The following is a 17193-nucleotide window of genomic DNA, read 5'->3' as shown; positions in this document are numbered from 1 at the left end:
GGGGGGTCGGGCCGGGAGGGTCGAACGGGCGGCCGGTTGTGAGCCCGGGCCGGGGAGGGGTCCGCGGCCGCTGCTCAGCTGAGCGACGGTGTCCCCGCCGTCCCTCTGCTCCAGGGAGAAGTCTGCAACATGATTAACAAGAAGTACAACGAGTTCCTGCCCAGCATGCAGAGCGCCGAGGACCTGGTGTCGAAGGTGGACGGACTCTCCAGCAACATCGACCTGCTGAAAGCGGGCATTGAAAACGAGGTGAGAGCGCGGTCCTCCCCGCCGCTGCCCTGCAGCGCCGTCCCAAACTGCCCCCCCATCTCGGTGTGTTGCAAGGGCTGGGGAGGAGGACTCCTGCCCAAGAGCCCTGGGTGATGTCGCCCCTAAAAATGCCTTTAGGTGACACGCGCCCCGGCGGGGTGTGTCACGTGAGGGGTGTTACGTGAAGAACTGTCATTAACTGTCACGACTGGCGGCCTTTGCTCTCGGCTGCACGGTTGGAAAAGTGTGTCCTTCCGAAAGGAGAGAAGGATCAGCCCTGTGTATTGTGGTAAGGTGTGACACAGTACCAGACCGGCTGAGCCCCACAGTGACTTCGGGCGGAATGGGATTCTAAGTCATAGCTGTGCACGCTCGCTGAAGTATTTCAGGAGAATGAGCAGCTCCTGCAGGCTGGATCGCAGACCCCCTTTCGGGTTTTTGCTTCTGTGATTTTCCAGCGTCTGGGGTTATGTAGCAGTGTTAATTAAGAATTAGCTTTTTGGCTTAGTTCAAGTGTTTTTGCATTTTAAATGGCTGTATCAAAGGAACGCTGAAGTCCTTTTGAGACTAAATTTCTTTACAGTGCCTTTAAAAAACCTGTATCAAAAGAGAAAACAGTTTGTAAGTGTTTCCAACGCTTATAAACATCTTCCTAGCAAGGAGTAAAACGGATGTAGCCTTTTTCCTCCTCAACAAATTATTCTAGTAATAGAAATATTTAAACTTTATATCATCACCACTTTTAAGAGGAAATGCATCTGATAACATTTGCTTGTTGTAAAGGAACCGAAAAATTTGTGATGTTAGGTTCAGCGAGATCTAAACGTCGCTGTTGCCGAATTCACCGAATTGAAGCAGCAACTGGAGCGCGACACACTGGTTCTGAGCATTCTGAAAAAGCTACAGGAGGTGAGTAGGGGGAGCAGCTTAAAATCCTAAGTGGTAGTCATCCTCTCTGCTGCTCAGTCTGTGGCGTTATTCTGGGCTTCTCTTTGGAATAATGTCTATAGCTCCCCTGTCTGTAGCCGTGGGGTTTAAAAAATGGTAGTCTAATAGCAGATATACAGTGGCATCTAAATCTGTTTGATTGTTACAGTTTGATACAGCTATTAAAGACTACAATACTGCATTGCTGGAAAAGAAGTATGTTGCAGCAGCTCAACAACTGGAAAAGGTAATCGCTTCTTAAAAGTATATGGTAGTATTGTTCACGTATACTTTCAATAAATTTCACAAGGTGCTTTTCATTAGCGGAGGCAACGCTTACCCATGTTTTGTGGTTGATCTTCACCACCAGGCACGAAGCAGCCTGAAAATGCTGGAATCCCGCAAGGGCTTTGAGCTGAAGATCCTGAAAGCACTAGGCACAGAGCTCACAGTGCAGACGCAGAACATGCTCTATCATCTAGGAGAAGAATGGCAGAGACTGGCTGTATGGAAGCTTCCTCCTTCACAAGGTCGGGACAGTTCCGGTTAATTTCACTCTGTCGGTTTCGCCATTTGAAGTGCCTGGTTTCAAGAACCTACAGGATAGGAGACACAGTGGTACTGTAGAACTATGGTTGGTTTAAGGAGTTCTACCTGCCGTTTGCATAACCTAATGAGTGGGAGAGATGACTGGTAGTGTTCTTCGGATACTAAATACCGCTGGAGTATTTAGGTGCTACCAAGAGCAATCGGATGTAGTCACTAGATTTGAAACAGTTTTGAAGGTTCATCGGCCTCTTCTGTGGTATTTCGTAGAAAATGTTGAAGCAGAGATCAGAACAGCTAATTGCAAGAACTGCCTAAGAGGCTATACGTTGCTGTCTGCATTGAAACACCAGCTTTTCCTTTGGAAAGGAAAAAAACTTTTTCCTTTGGATTTGACTTGAAATGGGGAGAAGAGGGCAAGGAAAGTGATTGTCACTAAATGCCATTCAATTGCAAGGCAACCGAAACGAGAATTCTAGATCATTAAAAGAGAACAACTCTCGTTCTGTTGCCCTGCGCTGTAACGTAAGGAACTCTATACCCTCTTCTGACACTCTTTGACAGGAACAGTGTTTTGTGGAAATGGGGAGAGGTAGAACATTGCTTTAGCTGCCACCTGAGGAGTGCAGTAGCTTCTCAGATCTGTTGTATCTCAGACGGCACTCTGACAGAGAGATGGTTCTTCTTTTTCTTTAGAAAGCGGCAGCCTGGAGTCAGTGATGCATTCAGAATTGCACTTACGCACGATGCCATCAAAAGAGGAGGAGATTGCTGGCCCACCTGTTGCTTCTGTGCTGCAGGCATTTGCTGTCCTAGGAGAGCTGCACGCCAAGCTTAAAATTTTTGGTAAGACAGACCGTGCATCTAGATACACATAGCTATAGCAGCCCGAGCGGGTACGAGTGCAGGCTTGTTTTAAGATGGATATCGAGATCCTGTTCACTTCAGCGGTACGCTGGAAGACTTCTTTCGCTCTTGGCTTGTGTTTCCCACTGAGTGCGAGGCGAATGCTCTGGTTCTTATTAATAGGAAATTATTTATCCTGTTATTTATCCAGAATTACGTATCCTTTCCTGTCAATTTACTCTCGTGTACTGGTTTGATTTGTGGCTATGTGTTTTCAAGGTCTGATGTTTAAAGAGTTTTTTCCAGTGACAGCCTCCTCATCTACCAAGAGCAAGAATGTTGGTTTCAGGCAGTCTTTGGGCTTCAGCATTCTCAGGTGTTGATAAAAGAAGTTGTGAAGTATGGCAGGTGCTAAGACAGGATTTCATGCTTCCAGCTGTTTAAGTTGTTTTTCGCTTTACATTAAATATGCTGCTCTTTGTTAGGCCTCTATGTGTTTAACACAAGTAAAATGGTCTGTAGCGAAACCAAACCCGGCATTTTACCTCATTAGCTGTGCCCTGATACGGCTAAGCAAGAGAGCGTTTCTTCCACTTCACCTGAAGAATCTCTATATCCAAAACGGTCGTGGTTGGGCTTCACTAGAGCAAACTGCCTGCCTCCTGCTGTTGGAAAACATCTGGTTTTCATTTCTCAGGCCAGTTGTTGCTGAAATACATCCTCAAGCCGCTGATTTTGTACCCGTCCCTTCAGCCGTTCACGGAGGAACAGTCAGACGTATTCATCCTGCGGTTTAAGTCTGAGGAGCCGACCTTGGATCATTCTTCTCCTATGGAGGTTTTTTACAAGATCCAGCTTGTTTTTGAAGTTCTCCACAAATACCTGCTGAGTAGGTATTTTCTCCCTTTTGGAATTAGACTGAGTTAAGTACTTTGTTCATTTAATTGGAGCGGAAGCTTTCTGGAATATCTGGTTATTAAGCAGTATTGAATTACGCGTAAGGTCTAAGCAGCTTTTGATGTTAACTTGCTGTGCTGTGCTCTTGAACAGCTTGGCACCTTGTCAAACTGGACTTAGCGGTGATCCAGCGTTCAGAGCTGGGAAAACGAAGGAGGAAAGTATTTTGGCTCCAAGGGATCAAGGAATTAATGTTTTGGTAAATGTTTTTGCTTATGAACCAGTGGCTGCATTTAAGAGCTTTGCACGCCGCCGGTCTCCGAGGTGGAAGTCAGGATGCAATGGAGCTCCCTCGGTCAGGCTGGTCACACGCGGGATCTTCCATTGCCTAGAAACTGGCCTGGGCTTTGTTGGCATTTCACGAAAGAAACATGCTGGGAAAGTGGGCTCAGTTTACATGTAAATCCAGCTGTCTTTTGATCGGCTGGGCGATTCCACAGGCCCAGCACATGGCCTGGACAAAAAGAATACCTCCATTACAAGATTATGGGACAGCTGATAGCTGCTGTTCTGACAGGAGGGACTGAACGATCTGGTGAAGCTTCTGGTCCAGGAAGCAGGTGTATTAAGATCGATTTCTGTTCTCTTGAATTCAGATGTGCCTCTCGAGGAGCCAGCGGAAGACAAAAAGGAGTGCGGAGTTACCCTCGCAGAACTGCTAGGCGATATGATATGGGAAGAGTTATCAGACTGCCTCATTCAGAACTGTCTGGTGAATTCCATCCCGACCAATAGCAGCAAACTAGAGCAGTATATAGAGGTAGGTCTCAAAATTCAGATTCCTTGAGTGGAAATGCCAGATGGCCAGCTGCAACAAAAAGCTGTGTTTTGCTAATTCAGAATTGTGTATTTCTCTCAGTTAAGCTGTGGCTTGTTTTTCCTGTCACGTGAAGCGTGCGAGGTCTCTGATCCCTGGAACTCAGGCCACATTTAGCTAAAACCCAGAGACTTTCAGGATGTGCAATGTAAGGCGCTCTGTGGGAGGCTGAAGATGACGATGTGGCAGAGCTGCTTTCCCACCTTGGCCTCCTGAGGACTGATTGCTCAGTTTGTATTTGTTGTTAATGATTGCAGGGGTTTCTTGTATAGTCCACTAAGTTTTTGAAAACTGCGTACCTAAACCAGAACCTATTGCTAGCAAAGAATGCCCAAAAGCTCCTTTTCCTGGAGAGGGGGCTGTTACAAACAGAAGCAGTTGTAGGATAAACCTCCTGGTCCCATTATCCCAGGTAGCCCAGTGTAATGAAACGTGATCATCTTGCTCCTCTGGTTTTTGAATTAGGTTGCCAGCACGGCTGGGGGACAAACCTGCAGTTCAAACACGGTGTTATTCTGCGCTCATGGCCCCCAGCTGAGCCAGCTTTTTCCAAAAGATAGCTGGAAATCTACTGGATGGTTAGAGCCCTCGAAAACCTAGGTCCAGCCCTTGCTTTCAGCTGAGTGGAAGAGTTTCTACCCAACTTTAATCTTGTTCTTTGATTTTGGGAAACTGCATTAATGTAGAATATGTGTCTGTTCTTCTCAGGTGATTAAATCCACAGAGGAATTTGAAAAAGCCTTGAAGAACATGCAGTTTTTGAAAGGAGACACGACTGATTTACTGGAATACGCCCGTAATGTCAATTCCCACTTTGCTAACAAGAAGTGCCAGGACGTGATTGTGGCAGCCAGAAACCTGATGACCTCAGAAATACACAATACTGTGAAGGTGACTGTTGATGCAATACACTGTTTTTCCATGTGAAAAAATAGCTTAGCTGTTGCAGAAGGCTTGTCTAGGACAGTCGAGTTCTTTTTTTGTGGACCACTTAGTACTCTTGATTATCTGGGGATCTTGGCAAACAATGGTTTCAAAGCCTTTTTTAATAGAGCTCAAGTAGGTTATTTCACTAACAAGATGTTCTTAACATACTTGAAGTTTGCTTTTATAGGCTTTCCTGGCTAGTGTGATAAACATAAGAAGAATTAAAGGATTACTTACAGACTTGCTTCTAGGTACACAACGCTATATAGATTGTTTCGTGGTCTGCTGCGTTCAGTGGTTCATAACCCAGGAGACTTCCAGCAGTCTTAGGGGACTTCTGCGGCCTTGTGCTTTTCTTGAGTCTTAAATCTCTGTCATTCAATGTTTTGTAGTCTTGCGCAGTCTCCTTGCCGTGCGCTCTAAATTATACCTCTCTTGTTTTCCCTTAGATCACACCTGATTCTTGCGTAGCCCTACCAAGGCTTCCTGGTCCTGTGGCAGGAGATCACTTAAAAATGGAAAAAACTTCTAAAGTTCTGTGTAACGACATGGTGAATTTGGAGAATGAGACTAAACTGAGCCAGTACACGTTTTCGCTGCCCACGTGCCGCATCAGTTCATCAGTGGAGAAGCTGATGGAGCTGGCTTATCAGACGCTGGCGGAGGCTACAGCCAGCACAGATCAGTGGTAGGAATTACGGTATCAGTGGGTAACTCTTAGGTGTCAGATACTTATTGCCTTTGACAACACCAAGCATCTGTTAGTAGATTAAGAGAACTTTAAAACTCCCAACTTCAGTTGAGAGCATTCAGAAACGCTACCGGTGTTCACTTCAATGTTTTATCGTATGTCAGCCGTCAGTTGTTTAGAAAAATCACAACTATCTGAGGCGACTTTTGCTCTCTTTGTACTGGGTGAAAGCACAGAACTCCCGCTCTGCACCTGGCAGGGCTCTTCAGAGACAAAAACGTTTTGAGGAATGACATACAGTCTGCTCTAGAAACTGGAGAGCACGACCCTGAAGGAGAGTTGCCTAGGTACCGAATGCCCTCGGCGTACCGTGGCAGAGAGGGGGTTGACTATTTACGCACACCTGGTGGGGGAAAGGACAGTGTCCCCTTTGTTCCTGGGGTTTCACGTATCTCCCTTCTGACATGCGGTCTGAAGCTTGTCTTTTCCACACTGAACTTAGAAGGTCATCACAGCTTTTGTGAGAAGCCTTTGTAAATTTTCCAAAATGTTGCCTTTGTTGACATCGCTGTAATTGATCCCGACAACCTGCTCTCTGTACCAGTACTTTACCGCTAATAAAACCTGGGTTTGGAGAAGGTTGAGGGTCGCCTGTGAACCAGACATTAATTCCCCTGACAAACTAACGTGGACCTTATTTTCCTTGTAGCTGTATACAGCTCTTCTACTCTGTGCGGAATATATTCCAGCTGTTCTACGACGTAGTGCCAACGTACCACAAGTAAGTGTGTCTGTGCACCTGTGTTACCTAGGGCCTGTTAGGGAGAGAGAACAATGCTATCGGAACAGCCCCACAGTTTACAGAGATTACTAAGGGGTTCCTCCAGCAGCAGAAAGCTAGTACTCTTAAGCTATTATTAAATCATACCTGCTGCAAAATAGGTGCTTGACAGTTTCTGAGTCGGCAGTCTCAGACCAAGGCGGTAGATACCAGTTGTGTTTGAATCCAGCCACATAACTTCGACCCCAGGACTGATGCAGAGATTTTTCATGATGGTTTTCCTGTAAAAAAAGAGCAATGATGAATATTGAAGGTAACAATTCTGTCGGAGAACACTGAAAAGGACTTTTCTCTCTTTTCCTCACCATCGTGCTATAACAAAGCATCTTCCTGTTTGAAAGCCCATTGCTCGAAACAATGTGGATGTAACGTGTGGTTCAAACGCCAAAGTGCCCTTTCCCTAGCCGTGAAACTCCTTTCCTCTCAGTTCTTGTGTGGATGTGTCTCGGGCCTCTTAAATGCTTTTATTCTGACTACTGCCTTTAGCAGGCATTGCCTACAGCTAGTTACTCGCAACGTCTGTCTGAGGCAGGCTGTGAGTTTCTCTAGGGTAGGCGAGACAATTTTTTGAACAGAGCCTGGTCTAAAGAAAAACATTTCTTCCTTTTCTCTTCCTCCTTCCTGGAACAGAGAGAACCTTCAGAAGTTACCCCAGCTGGCAGCCATTCACCACAACAACTGCATGTATATTGCTCACCACTTGCTCACCCTGGGACACCAGTTCCGATACCGCCTGACGAACATCCTGTGCGACGGAGCAGCTACTTTTGTAGATCTGGTACCCGGTTTTAGGAGACTTGGTAATTTTACTTTTCAGTATTGAAATATATCGATGGATGACAGGGTAATCGGTCCTGGCATTTGTTGCAGAATGATTTAACACGTGGCTACTGACTCAAGCAACGGATTGTTATTTGAGAGTTTTGACAAGTAGCCAGGACATTTTCTCAATTAGGAAGTCTGGCAGAGCGTTAGGAGTCTAAGCAAGATGGCTGTTTAGGGCCCGACTCTTTGAAACCCCGCTCTTCTTGTCCAGCACATAGTTCCAAGAGCAGTTCGTTATCCAGCGAGATGTTGGGGCACTCAGCTATTTTGGGATCTGCTGCTCAGTCCTTTGATGTTTTCTTTAGCTTCTATAGCTTATTCTACGGAAAGAAATTCTGAGATAAGGCGGTAAGAGGAGCCTGTCATCCATAGCTAATTCTGCTGCACGGCTCTTTTTCAAAAGTGGTGTAGCAATGCAAACTGTGCAAGAGCTTACCCAATACGTGAGTGGGCCTAGTTAAATGGGCTCTATGAGATTGTTTAGAGACTGGAAATGCCTTTAAAAATAAAACATTATAGCAAGTTCATTATTCAGCACTTACAGTCTCTAAATTGGCAGAGCAAATTTAATAATTGCTTAATTGCTTCTCTCTGTTCGTTGTTGCTCCTGAAGGGATGGAGTGTTTTCTGGCCCAGATGCGAGTGCAGAAAGGAGAAATCCTGGAGAGGCTGTCAAGTGCCAGGAATTTTTCTAATATGGATGATGAGGAAAATTACTGTGCAGCAAACAAAGCAATAAGGCAGGTAAGCAGGCAATCAAAGCCACATTTGCCATTGTCCGTAGTTGTCATCCTTGGGAAGGATCAGTACGTAATCTCAGTCCTGAGAACTGTGCAGTGTTCCGGCAGAGTGGAACTTTTCAAAACAACAATTTTGTCGCATGATTTTTTTTTCCCAGGCTGTATCTTTTTTGTGAAATCAGAGCACGCCGAGTTCAGTGCCTTTTGCTCCAAGTTGACATGAAAAGCTTCTTAATCCTGAAGTTTTCTCTATAGTACGTTTACAATGGTTTTAATTTTTCAAGGAAAAGATCTGGCACGCTTTGGATGAGCCTTAACGCAAACTGAAAACGTTGCATTTTTTCCCAGGAACGTCTGCTCTATGCGATAGCAGGATACTACATTGCCTTTTGCTTCTTTCAGACTGGTTTCTGACCACTTGTAGTTGCCTTATCTTTTGGTGCCTCTCATAATGTTCTTTTTGATAACATGTAGATAACACGTAGCTCTTATCTTCCAGGTACTGCATCAGCTGAAAAGACTGGGAAAAGTCTGGCAAGATGTCCTTCCGGTGAACGTATACTGCAAGGCTATGGGGACTTTACTGAACACAGCGCTCTCAGAGATTGTCACTAGGATTGCTGCCCTAGAGGTAACTGCATGGGACGTGCCAGGCGTCAGGTGCTGTGAACAGCTAGCGTTTATGACCCCTGGAAGTTCTTTCCACGATCGGGTTTCAGGGGAACCGTTATCTTTCACAGAAATTATAACTGTGGTCCCATCTAGGAGAAATGTTAAAGATACCAATAACTCACGTCTAATTGAGACCATATATACCTTTACAGCAATTCCCTGACTCTGTAGTCAAGGGGGAGCCAGGGAAGCAGCCATGATTTCATCTTAGTTTGGATTTAGGTGCATCACTCCTAGTGTAAACATTCCTATGAAGCGATCTCTTTTTCTTTGTTCAGGGCACAGGAGTTAACTGTTGTCTCAAACTCCACCTATTCTGATTCAGTCTGTGCATCTCTAATGAACGTCTCCATCCTGTCTAGGCACCAGATGCCAAAATACCTGTGGCATTTCCAACTGAAATTCCTATCTGTTCAAATCTCCGTTTGACTCCCAGTACTGTGTTTAAGTGATTGTCAGGTTACCTTGGGTCAAGTACAACTATCCTATTACATGTCTTAATTAAAATACGTTTTCACAGCAAATGATAGAAATACAACAGTGCATCTGTTCTAGTTGTAGTCTACATCTAAAGAGCCTCCCTGCTGTGCACTAGGCCAATAAGTCCTCTTTTCCCGTAACAGCTAGTTTACCGGACACTTGCTCAGGCTGTGCCTGCCAAAAAGCTTGGCTTTCCTCGTTGGGCTGACGGTGCCCGAGCAATTTCCTTGTAAACTGTTCAGACCTTCGTCACAACCCCTCTCCTTTACAGCTAAATGATTGCTGTTGCGCTAAGATACGCTGTTTGGAAGCGCAACCACTGTTCTGAGGCAGTCGTTGAGAACTTGCTGAAATAGCTCTTCATGAAATAACTTACGCTAGCTTGAGAATGTTAAACGTGATCTGAACCACCGCTCTCATCTTCGCACACATAGCCACCTTCTTTTCGTTTCACTTACTGCTTGGCACTCCAAAAATATAGCTAACTGCCCCCTGTTAACATTTGTTCGATTCTAGGATATCTCTGCAGAAGATGCAGATAGGTTGTACGCCCTCTGTAGGACCATGGTGGAGGAAGGACCCCAAGTTTTCACCCCACTACCTGAAGATGACAAAAATAAGAAATACCAAGAGGAAGTTCCAGTCTACGTGCAGAAATGGATGACGTTCAAAGAGCTGATGATCATCTTGCAAGCCAATCTCCAAGAAATAGTAGATCAGTAGGTGTCTTCCTGTCTTCCTTTGCAGTTAGTTCTTCACCCCAGTAACAGGGAGCGGGGAAGCGGTCTGACGTCAGCAGGGCACTGCACTTGGGACTCCGTTCAGGGGGAAGGTAGTCACCGTTAATACGGATCAGATAACTGCTGCTGGGGCTGTTTCTTGGCTGGGTGTTTGTAGTCCATTTCAAACTCGCTCCTATATTCAGCTGCCTCCTGCGAAGGAAAAGGCAACAGTGAAAAAACAAGTGCCACGGGAGAGCCAACCACAGAGCGATTGTGTGTTCCCTTTGGCTTCTCGAAGGTCAGAAGTATTTCACGGTCGGCAGCCTGGCATTTTGCCTACTGCTTTTGATGGTAGCTGCGCCTTGCTGCTGCAGTCATTCCGTATGATTAGCCTCTGCTTTTTAGATACTGTTTCTTGCTTCTTTTAACTTGCGGGGGGGGTTCATCTGAATTATACATGAGGATTTGCATAATTACTTCTATTACTTTGGTCGGCACGAGTTGTCAGAACTGAGACATTCCCTGTTCACAGCTGCCTCACACGTATGTCTGAATGGCAAGAGAACATCGTGCCCTCCGCAGGCTAAGCTGAGAAGGTAGCGGCCACGGAGAAAGCACGGAGGGAAGGCAGTTCCTCTTCCGTGCCCTGCTGAGTGCTGCTGTTGCAACCGTGTCAGACGCCAAAGGTTCCCAACTCTACTTCCACCTAACCATAGACACCGCTTCCCCCCGACATTGTTTGAGAGGTCAATGGGAATTCTGCAGACAGGCTTCAGGCTTATTTAGGAGAAGGAAAAGGCACAGTTTATGAGTGCAAAAGTCACCTCACAACCTGTTGCTCTGTATGCCCAGCTAAACAGTTCTGGACTCAATTGCATGCAGCTAATAAGCTGCTAACTGGATTTGTTTTGCCTTCAAACTTACTACTGTAACAAGCGGTCGGAAAGCTTGTTGTAACATGACGTTTCTGTGCATTTTGGTTAAATAAAGATCTTTCTCTCCTTTGTAGGTGGGCGGATGGGAAGGGGCCTCTCGCAGCTGAATTCTCCGCAGCTGAAGTGAAGAGCCTGATCCGAGCCTTGTTCCAGAACACAGAAAGGAGAGCAGCAGCACTGGCCAAAATTAAGTAACTCTGTGTTTGCTCCGACACGTTGCATCTTCTGATAAAGCAGGAGCAAACTGAGTCTTTCAAATATTTTTTGGATTTGACCCTTCTCGTTTGTACCGGTATAAAAAAGCTTAGCATTAGGTAAACGCTTGCTGGGGGCTTGACTGAGGGAGAAGAAACATTTCCTAGCTCAATATTTGTAGTAGGGCAAATAGGATGGCTTTGCGAATCTGGGACTACACAATCAAAGGTGGGCAACGCACGGACGCTAACCGCTTACGCTCCATCTGCCAGCCAGACGGAGTTTGGGCTTGAAAATGCAGTCTCCTGCCATGCTCCCCAGGGGCGTTCTGGCCAGATCCAGGTTTTCCTTCATGAGCGGTGGGTGTACAGTCCTGGTGAAGAGGAGATGCTTTTTGTGATGTGTGCTAATTTCTGTTCTCTAGGATTTCATCTTCCTGTCAAGCCCAGCATAGAGAAATAAATCAATCACGTGTCCAACATCTCTTTGTGAAAACAGGCACTGTTGTCAGCTGGGCCTGTCAGGCGAGGCACTGTACAATGCCATCTCAAGCTTGCTTCCCTAAGGGTCTGGTAGAGGGATTTTTAGTTCTCAGTAGTTAATCTTATCTATGCAGTTTTACATCAGGGGGCGCGTAGCCCCTTTCTGTCTTACCTCTTCTGTTCCTGCAAATGACTCATGAAGCTCACAGACTTCGGTAGCTTTTGATATCCTTCTAAGAATGCTGAAGTGCCAAACTTTGCTCTTTCCCACCTCAAGTTTCCCCCAAGAGCAGACCTCAAGAGTGAAAATTTAGTGGGGGGAGGGGGGAAGAGGAGATCCTGTTCCCAGCGAACTGTTTATGAAGTCACAGGGTTCTGCACAAGGGGCAAAATTCCTCGTGGCTTTATTTCTCATGGAAAATACCTTAAAACTGACTTTGAATTTTTCAATCTCACCTTAGCAACTGTAGAAGCCAGAGAGAGGGAAACGCAGTCACATCGGTGGTTAGACTGAGTCCAGCACGTGGGAATGCAGCCAGGAAGGGCGAGAGCGGAGCAAAATCCGGCTGCTGCTTAAAACTCCCGCTTTTTCTTTCCTTCCCCTCCAAGTAATTTATCTGAAGACCCACAGTTGTCCCATAACACTTGTATCTCACGGGATCCCTGCCCCTTTACACACAGCAATCAAAAAAACCCATGTAGTTTGAAAAACACTACTTCTCCCTTGTGAATTGTTCACAGAAATGTAATTTGGTATTTTCTTTAATAAACTATTTATATTGAGCATGTTTTCTAGTGTTGTTTGGGGATTCTGTTAGGGTTATAGTAACACGGTATGAATTAGTCCTGGACCGTTCTCCACGTACTGCGCAGAAAGGGCAAAGCGTTGGTCTGTGAAGTCTCTCCTTGCCTTATTTCTAGTAGATCTAGTAAAAAAAAAAAGGCAAAAAAAGGAATCAGTACCATAAGAGAGGTTGTCCCAGTGGTTCGTGTGTCAAGGGTGAGTGTAGGGTAGTGAAGAATAGGATGCTCGCACTGGGATTTGTCTGTGCAACATGCGTGGCCGTAGGTTAGGCTGAACGTGCGCCTTTGTTTGCTCCAGCTTACCTCCGTGACGTGATAAATCCATGGCAGGAGCTGAGCCACGTTGGTATAAACCCCAGGGTGGTTGGGCTCAGCGCAGCCCTGGCCCCAGCTCACGATGCCTACCAAGCGCCACGCGAATTCATCCTGGCAAACCAGGGGGCCGCCACTGTCACCCTGCAAGGCAGAGCAGAGAGTAGCGAAGCAGCTCTGCCCCCCCGGCAGCTGGGATGCAGATCAGGCTGGCTCCTTGTTCGATCGGCCGTAGAAGGAGCTGAAACGTGGGTGCAAATCGTGTGCACCTCCCTGCAAGGTTTCCATGTTCCTCCTACAAACGTATCTACATCTCAGCCCCGTGCCGACGCACCAGGGCACTGCGTGCCCCACACTGCAGTGCAAGACACGCTACCCCTCACAGACTGTTTACTGCAAGCTATTGCCACAATCCCCAGCATCTGCTGGAGCGTAACGGGATCGCACATTATCAGTCCTTTCCACGCCTGCTATGCGCGCCCAGCACGCACCAGTTCCTCCCTCCCGTTACCTGGCAGGCATCTATTTTCCCGTGCAGGTAGCCGGCGCACAGCATCCTGGGGGTGAGCTCGCCTGCGTACATGCAGGAACTGTTGCACCGCTGCGTTCCGATTAAGGGAACGAGCGCTTCCTTCAGTGTCTCGGTGACCTGTGCTGGGGAGGGAGAAAGAAGCCCAGGGGGAAACAAGATCTGCAGGGAGCCAGAGGGGAAGAGCAGGGCGAGTAGCCGGAGGGGTCGGAAGACGGGAAAGTTGGCATTACTTTATGGGATTAAATATGGCCAGGCTGTGGATGTGGGGTGCAGAGCTGCTGGAGCAGGGGGGATGAAGGCAGGAGGGGGCATTCGCAAGACGATGAGCAGCATGGAAGGGGCTGGGCAGGGCCAGAGGGGAGCAAGGGGAAAGGCTCCGCTCAGCGCTGAGCGGCAGGGACAAGACGGGAGCTTACCTTGGTCTGGTCTGGTATAGCCCCAGCCGGAGACCCAACACTGGGTGCCCTGGAGGAGGTCCTGGTGGGAGGGGGGCAGGCACACAGCACGGATGGCATCTGGTAAGAAGGTGACGGGGTAAGTGCCAGGCCAGCGGGGACAGCTTCGTGCTGTGCCGAGCACGAGCAGCCAGGGAAGGGCTGTGGAGCCGTCAGCCTGGTGCGTTGAAGAGAAAGGCTCTCGGGCCAGCTGCTCTGGAGACTTGAGCTCCCACAGCCACCTTCCCAGTAACTCGCAGCTCTGGCATCGTTGAGGAAACACCGCGCTGCTGCGCACGCTGCCTCCCGGGGGCCAGGCTACATACCCTCAAAGAGCTGCTCTGAAATGGTTCAGAAAATGCCGGGGTTTGGCCATCTCAGTTGTGGGATCAGACAGACAACTCCACAGACGGCAGGAGGACACGACAGCGTCCTGACAGCAGCTTACCTGAGAAATTCAGGGGGACCTGGAGCTTCATCAGAGCAATGTCGTAGTCCAGGCTATTGTCGTTATACAGTGGGTGGTAAATTATTTTTTTTACTGATACCCCGGCCTCCTGCTTGATCGAGCCGTGGGCGATAACACCGGCGAACACCAGCCAGGCAGAGGCTTGAAGCCGCCTGTAACTGAGCAGAAACACAGCGTGCCTCTTACTGCAGGGCAACAAGCGCCAAGGCTGGGATAAGAGCAGGTGCCCAGTGGCTCCGAGGATGGGCGCGGGAAAGCCCAGAGGTACCTGTGCAGGCAGTGAGCCGCCGTGACGATCCACTGGTGGGCCAGCACAGAGCCTCCGCAGCGGTGCTGGGAGCCGTGGTACAGGCTGACCTGCCAGGGCCAGCGCCCCGGGGGCACGTCCGCCCCCCCGACCACCCGCGCAGTGCCGGGGCGCAGCCCACACTCTGCAAGGCAGCCGGGGAGCATGTGTGAGGCGCAGCGCCGGGCGCCAGAACCGCAGGCTGGAGGGTCAGGGAAACGAGGGAACCGCCAGAGCCGGGCAGAGATCTTGGGGACGTGGGTGAGGAGAGGGGGGCGCTCACCTGAGCATCTCAGAGCCACGATGCGACCGGAGTCACAGCTGCTCCTGCACAGGAATAAGCCTCCGGTCAGAAAACACATGAACAAAAACCTCTGGGGCACTAGGGCACACACCTGCAGCAGTCCCTGGAGGACCTGCTTACTGCACAAACCCAGGACAGATTTCTATGTTCTTAAGCCTGAAAAGGCAGAGTCTTTTTTTTCAGCCCCACCAGCAAACGCTGGTTCCCCCAGACCTGCCCTTACCTGACCCGCCAGATGTCTTCCAGGCTGCCTTCCTGGTGGGGTCTCACCTGAACAAACTCCTGTGTATCATTCACTTTGACGTCCGTCAGGTTCACTCCTTTCTGATGGGTCATTCTGCAGAAGCAACAGCAAACATCCCAGGACGGAGCCGGGACCTGCCAGGGGATCGGGAAGTTAACCCTGCCACGGGAACAACGGTCCACAGCCCTGCTGCTCCGGCAGCCGGGAACGAACCTCCTTAGGAGGAAGGATCTTCTGCAGCTCTTCTCGCAGGTCCCCCATGCCAGCCCGGGACCCGCTTGCTGCCCTGCGTTCACCAGGGGCTGCCCTGACAAACCTCCCAGCCTTCAGCGCCTGCTTTTGCCAAGATCGCCCCCTCGGAAAAGGGCGAGTGGGGGTCGAAGCGGCTGCCCCCGCCGTGCCCACCTGAGGTACCCGAGCCGCCGGCAGAGCAGGGTGCCCAGGGAGAGGCTCCAGCGCTCGTGGCACGCCAGGAGCCAGCCAGGGCGGCCTTCCACCCGCGCTTCCAGCAAGGAGTTTGCCACATTGATTCTGAAAGACACTAAAACCATTCCATTAAAGACAACCTGCAAGTTCCCTTCCTCGCAGTGTTCTGTGCAGGGCCACCATAGTGGAGGATCAGGCACATCTAAAGAAAAAAAAAAAAGCCAACCACCCCCAGAAAAAGCCATTTGAAGCAATTAGAAACTATACGTGAACCTATTCGCATATTCCCAGTGCCCGTGTGCCAGCTCTGCTGAGTGATTACACGCAAAAGAGCCCTGCAAGAGTTGCCTTTGCTGTAGGATGACCCCATGCAATGAAGCCGTAACGCTGGGGATGCAGCAGGACTCCAAAGCAGAGCAAACATTGCAAAATGCAGCTGAAAGAACATAGTAGATCAGCAAGAGATGTTTATTATTAAAGAGCAATTTTCTGTTCTTGCTGGGCTTGGCAGGCGCTGTCCTGCACACTGCTCCCCTCTCCCCACCCTCTGTGCCAGCAAGCAAAGATGTAAACCTCTACTGGGAGCTCCACGGACCACGGGGTCTTCCTCTTCACCACCACTGCACGCTGGGATCGCGTCCGGCTCCTGCAGCACGGTGAAGCCCTGGTCCAGCTGAGGCTTCTTCAGGTGTTTCGCTTCAGGAAACAGAGAAGGGGGTGGAGGTGGCTTTGCGCAGCCTGGGCAGCCTCCGAGGATGCACAATATGGGGAATGATCCCGCACTGCCCGCTGGAAGAGCTGATGGGCACAGCCGCAGCCTGTGGGACCACAGCAACCAGCAGCAGAGCCCACACCAGCCACGTCCCCCCCGCCCCAAGCTGCAGCTCAGCTCAAGGAGCTCCCATCACCACCGCTCTGCGCCCCAAACTGGCTCGCCAGTCTGGCAGCTGGGCTTTGCCCGCAGCGACGGGGCTGTCCCGCCGCAGGCACTGACCTAGGAGCCATGCTCCAGCCGCTGTCCCTGCCAGCAGCCCCGCGAGCCCGAGCAGCAGGAACAGCCTCCTGACGGTGCAGAGAGTTTTGAGAGATGCATTAGCAGAATCTTTAAGAAACAGAGAGGGAGAGGGGATTAATGTGGTCTTCTCTACCTCCATCAAGCCCCTGGGTCATTATTCATCTGTTTCTAGGACTCACCCAGTCCCTTCCCGGCAACGCCAGGAGAAGGAAAGCGAAGGTCATGGATTCTGCAGGAGGTCAAGACTCAGAGGGCCCCCCCTGTTCCCAAAGCCCAGAACTAGCTCACCCACCGTGTTCCTCCGGGGAGGCCCATGTCCTCCTCGCTTCCCTCCTTGGCTCTGCTGTCGGGCTCTCGCGGCTTTGCACGGCATCCTCGACACGAGGTGGGCTGTCGGGACACTGCTCAGCTCCGGCTGGGCTCTAGGGAAAGGAGAGGTGTCCCGGGGAGCAGATCAGCAACAAAGGCCGGCTCTGATGGAAGAGGACGAGCTTCGAGCCATGGCACCGCTGCCC

At 49.2% G+C, this 17193-nt stretch overlaps 2 protein-coding genes across 2 annotated transcripts in view; one reads left to right on the top strand and one right to left on the bottom strand.

Annotated features, from left to right (window-relative positions):
- The first annotated feature begins 114 nt into the window (after window positions 1-114).
- ZW10 (zw10 kinetochore protein) lies at window positions 115-11837 on the top strand. The gene is made up of 15 exons (XM_009894726.1): window positions 115-249; window positions 1057-1158; window positions 1346-1423; window positions 1547-1706; window positions 2419-2568; window positions 3266-3457; window positions 4122-4285; window positions 5051-5233; window positions 5719-5957; window positions 6670-6741; window positions 7432-7601; window positions 8240-8370; window positions 8866-8997; window positions 10035-10237; window positions 11250-11837. The coding sequence occupies exons 1-15, from the start codon at window positions 130-132 to the stop codon at window positions 11368-11370; spliced, it is 2217 nt and encodes a 738-aa protein (XP_009893028.1). The 5' UTR covers window positions 115-129; the 3' UTR covers window positions 11371-11837.
- Window positions 11838-12769: 932 nt separating this feature from the next.
- The window catches only part of LOC104295031 (transmembrane protease serine 5-like), a gene marked incomplete at its 5' end in the record, with an annotated part of 6031 nt that continues 1607 nt past the window's right edge, over window positions 12770-17193 (bottom strand). The window contains 11 exons of the mRNA XM_009894733.1: window positions 12770-12778; window positions 12960-13112; window positions 13480-13622; window positions 13917-14015; window positions 14383-14561; window positions 14672-14834; window positions 14973-15016; window positions 15217-15330; window positions 15643-15829; window positions 16243-16359; window positions 16971-17100. Coding sequence (XP_009893035.1) covers window positions 12770-12778; window positions 12960-13112; window positions 13480-13622; window positions 13917-14015; window positions 14383-14561; window positions 14672-14834; window positions 14973-15016; window positions 15217-15330; window positions 15643-15829; window positions 16243-16359; window positions 16971-17100 — 1338 coding nt within the window. The remainder of the gene's footprint in view (window positions 12779-12959; window positions 13113-13479; window positions 13623-13916; window positions 14016-14382; window positions 14562-14671; window positions 14835-14972; window positions 15017-15216; window positions 15331-15642; window positions 15830-16242; window positions 16360-16970; window positions 17101-17193) is intronic.

This window comes from Charadrius vociferus, unplaced genomic scaffold, assembly GCF_000708025.1.
Source record: "Charadrius vociferus isolate BGI_N301 unplaced genomic scaffold, ASM70802v2 scaffold241, whole genome shotgun sequence".
NCBI lineage: Eukaryota > Metazoa > Chordata > Aves > Charadriiformes > Charadriidae > Charadrius > Charadrius vociferus.
The sequence above is the reverse complement of the archived record's forward strand: the minus strand, read 5'-3'. Positions and strand labels throughout refer to the sequence as shown.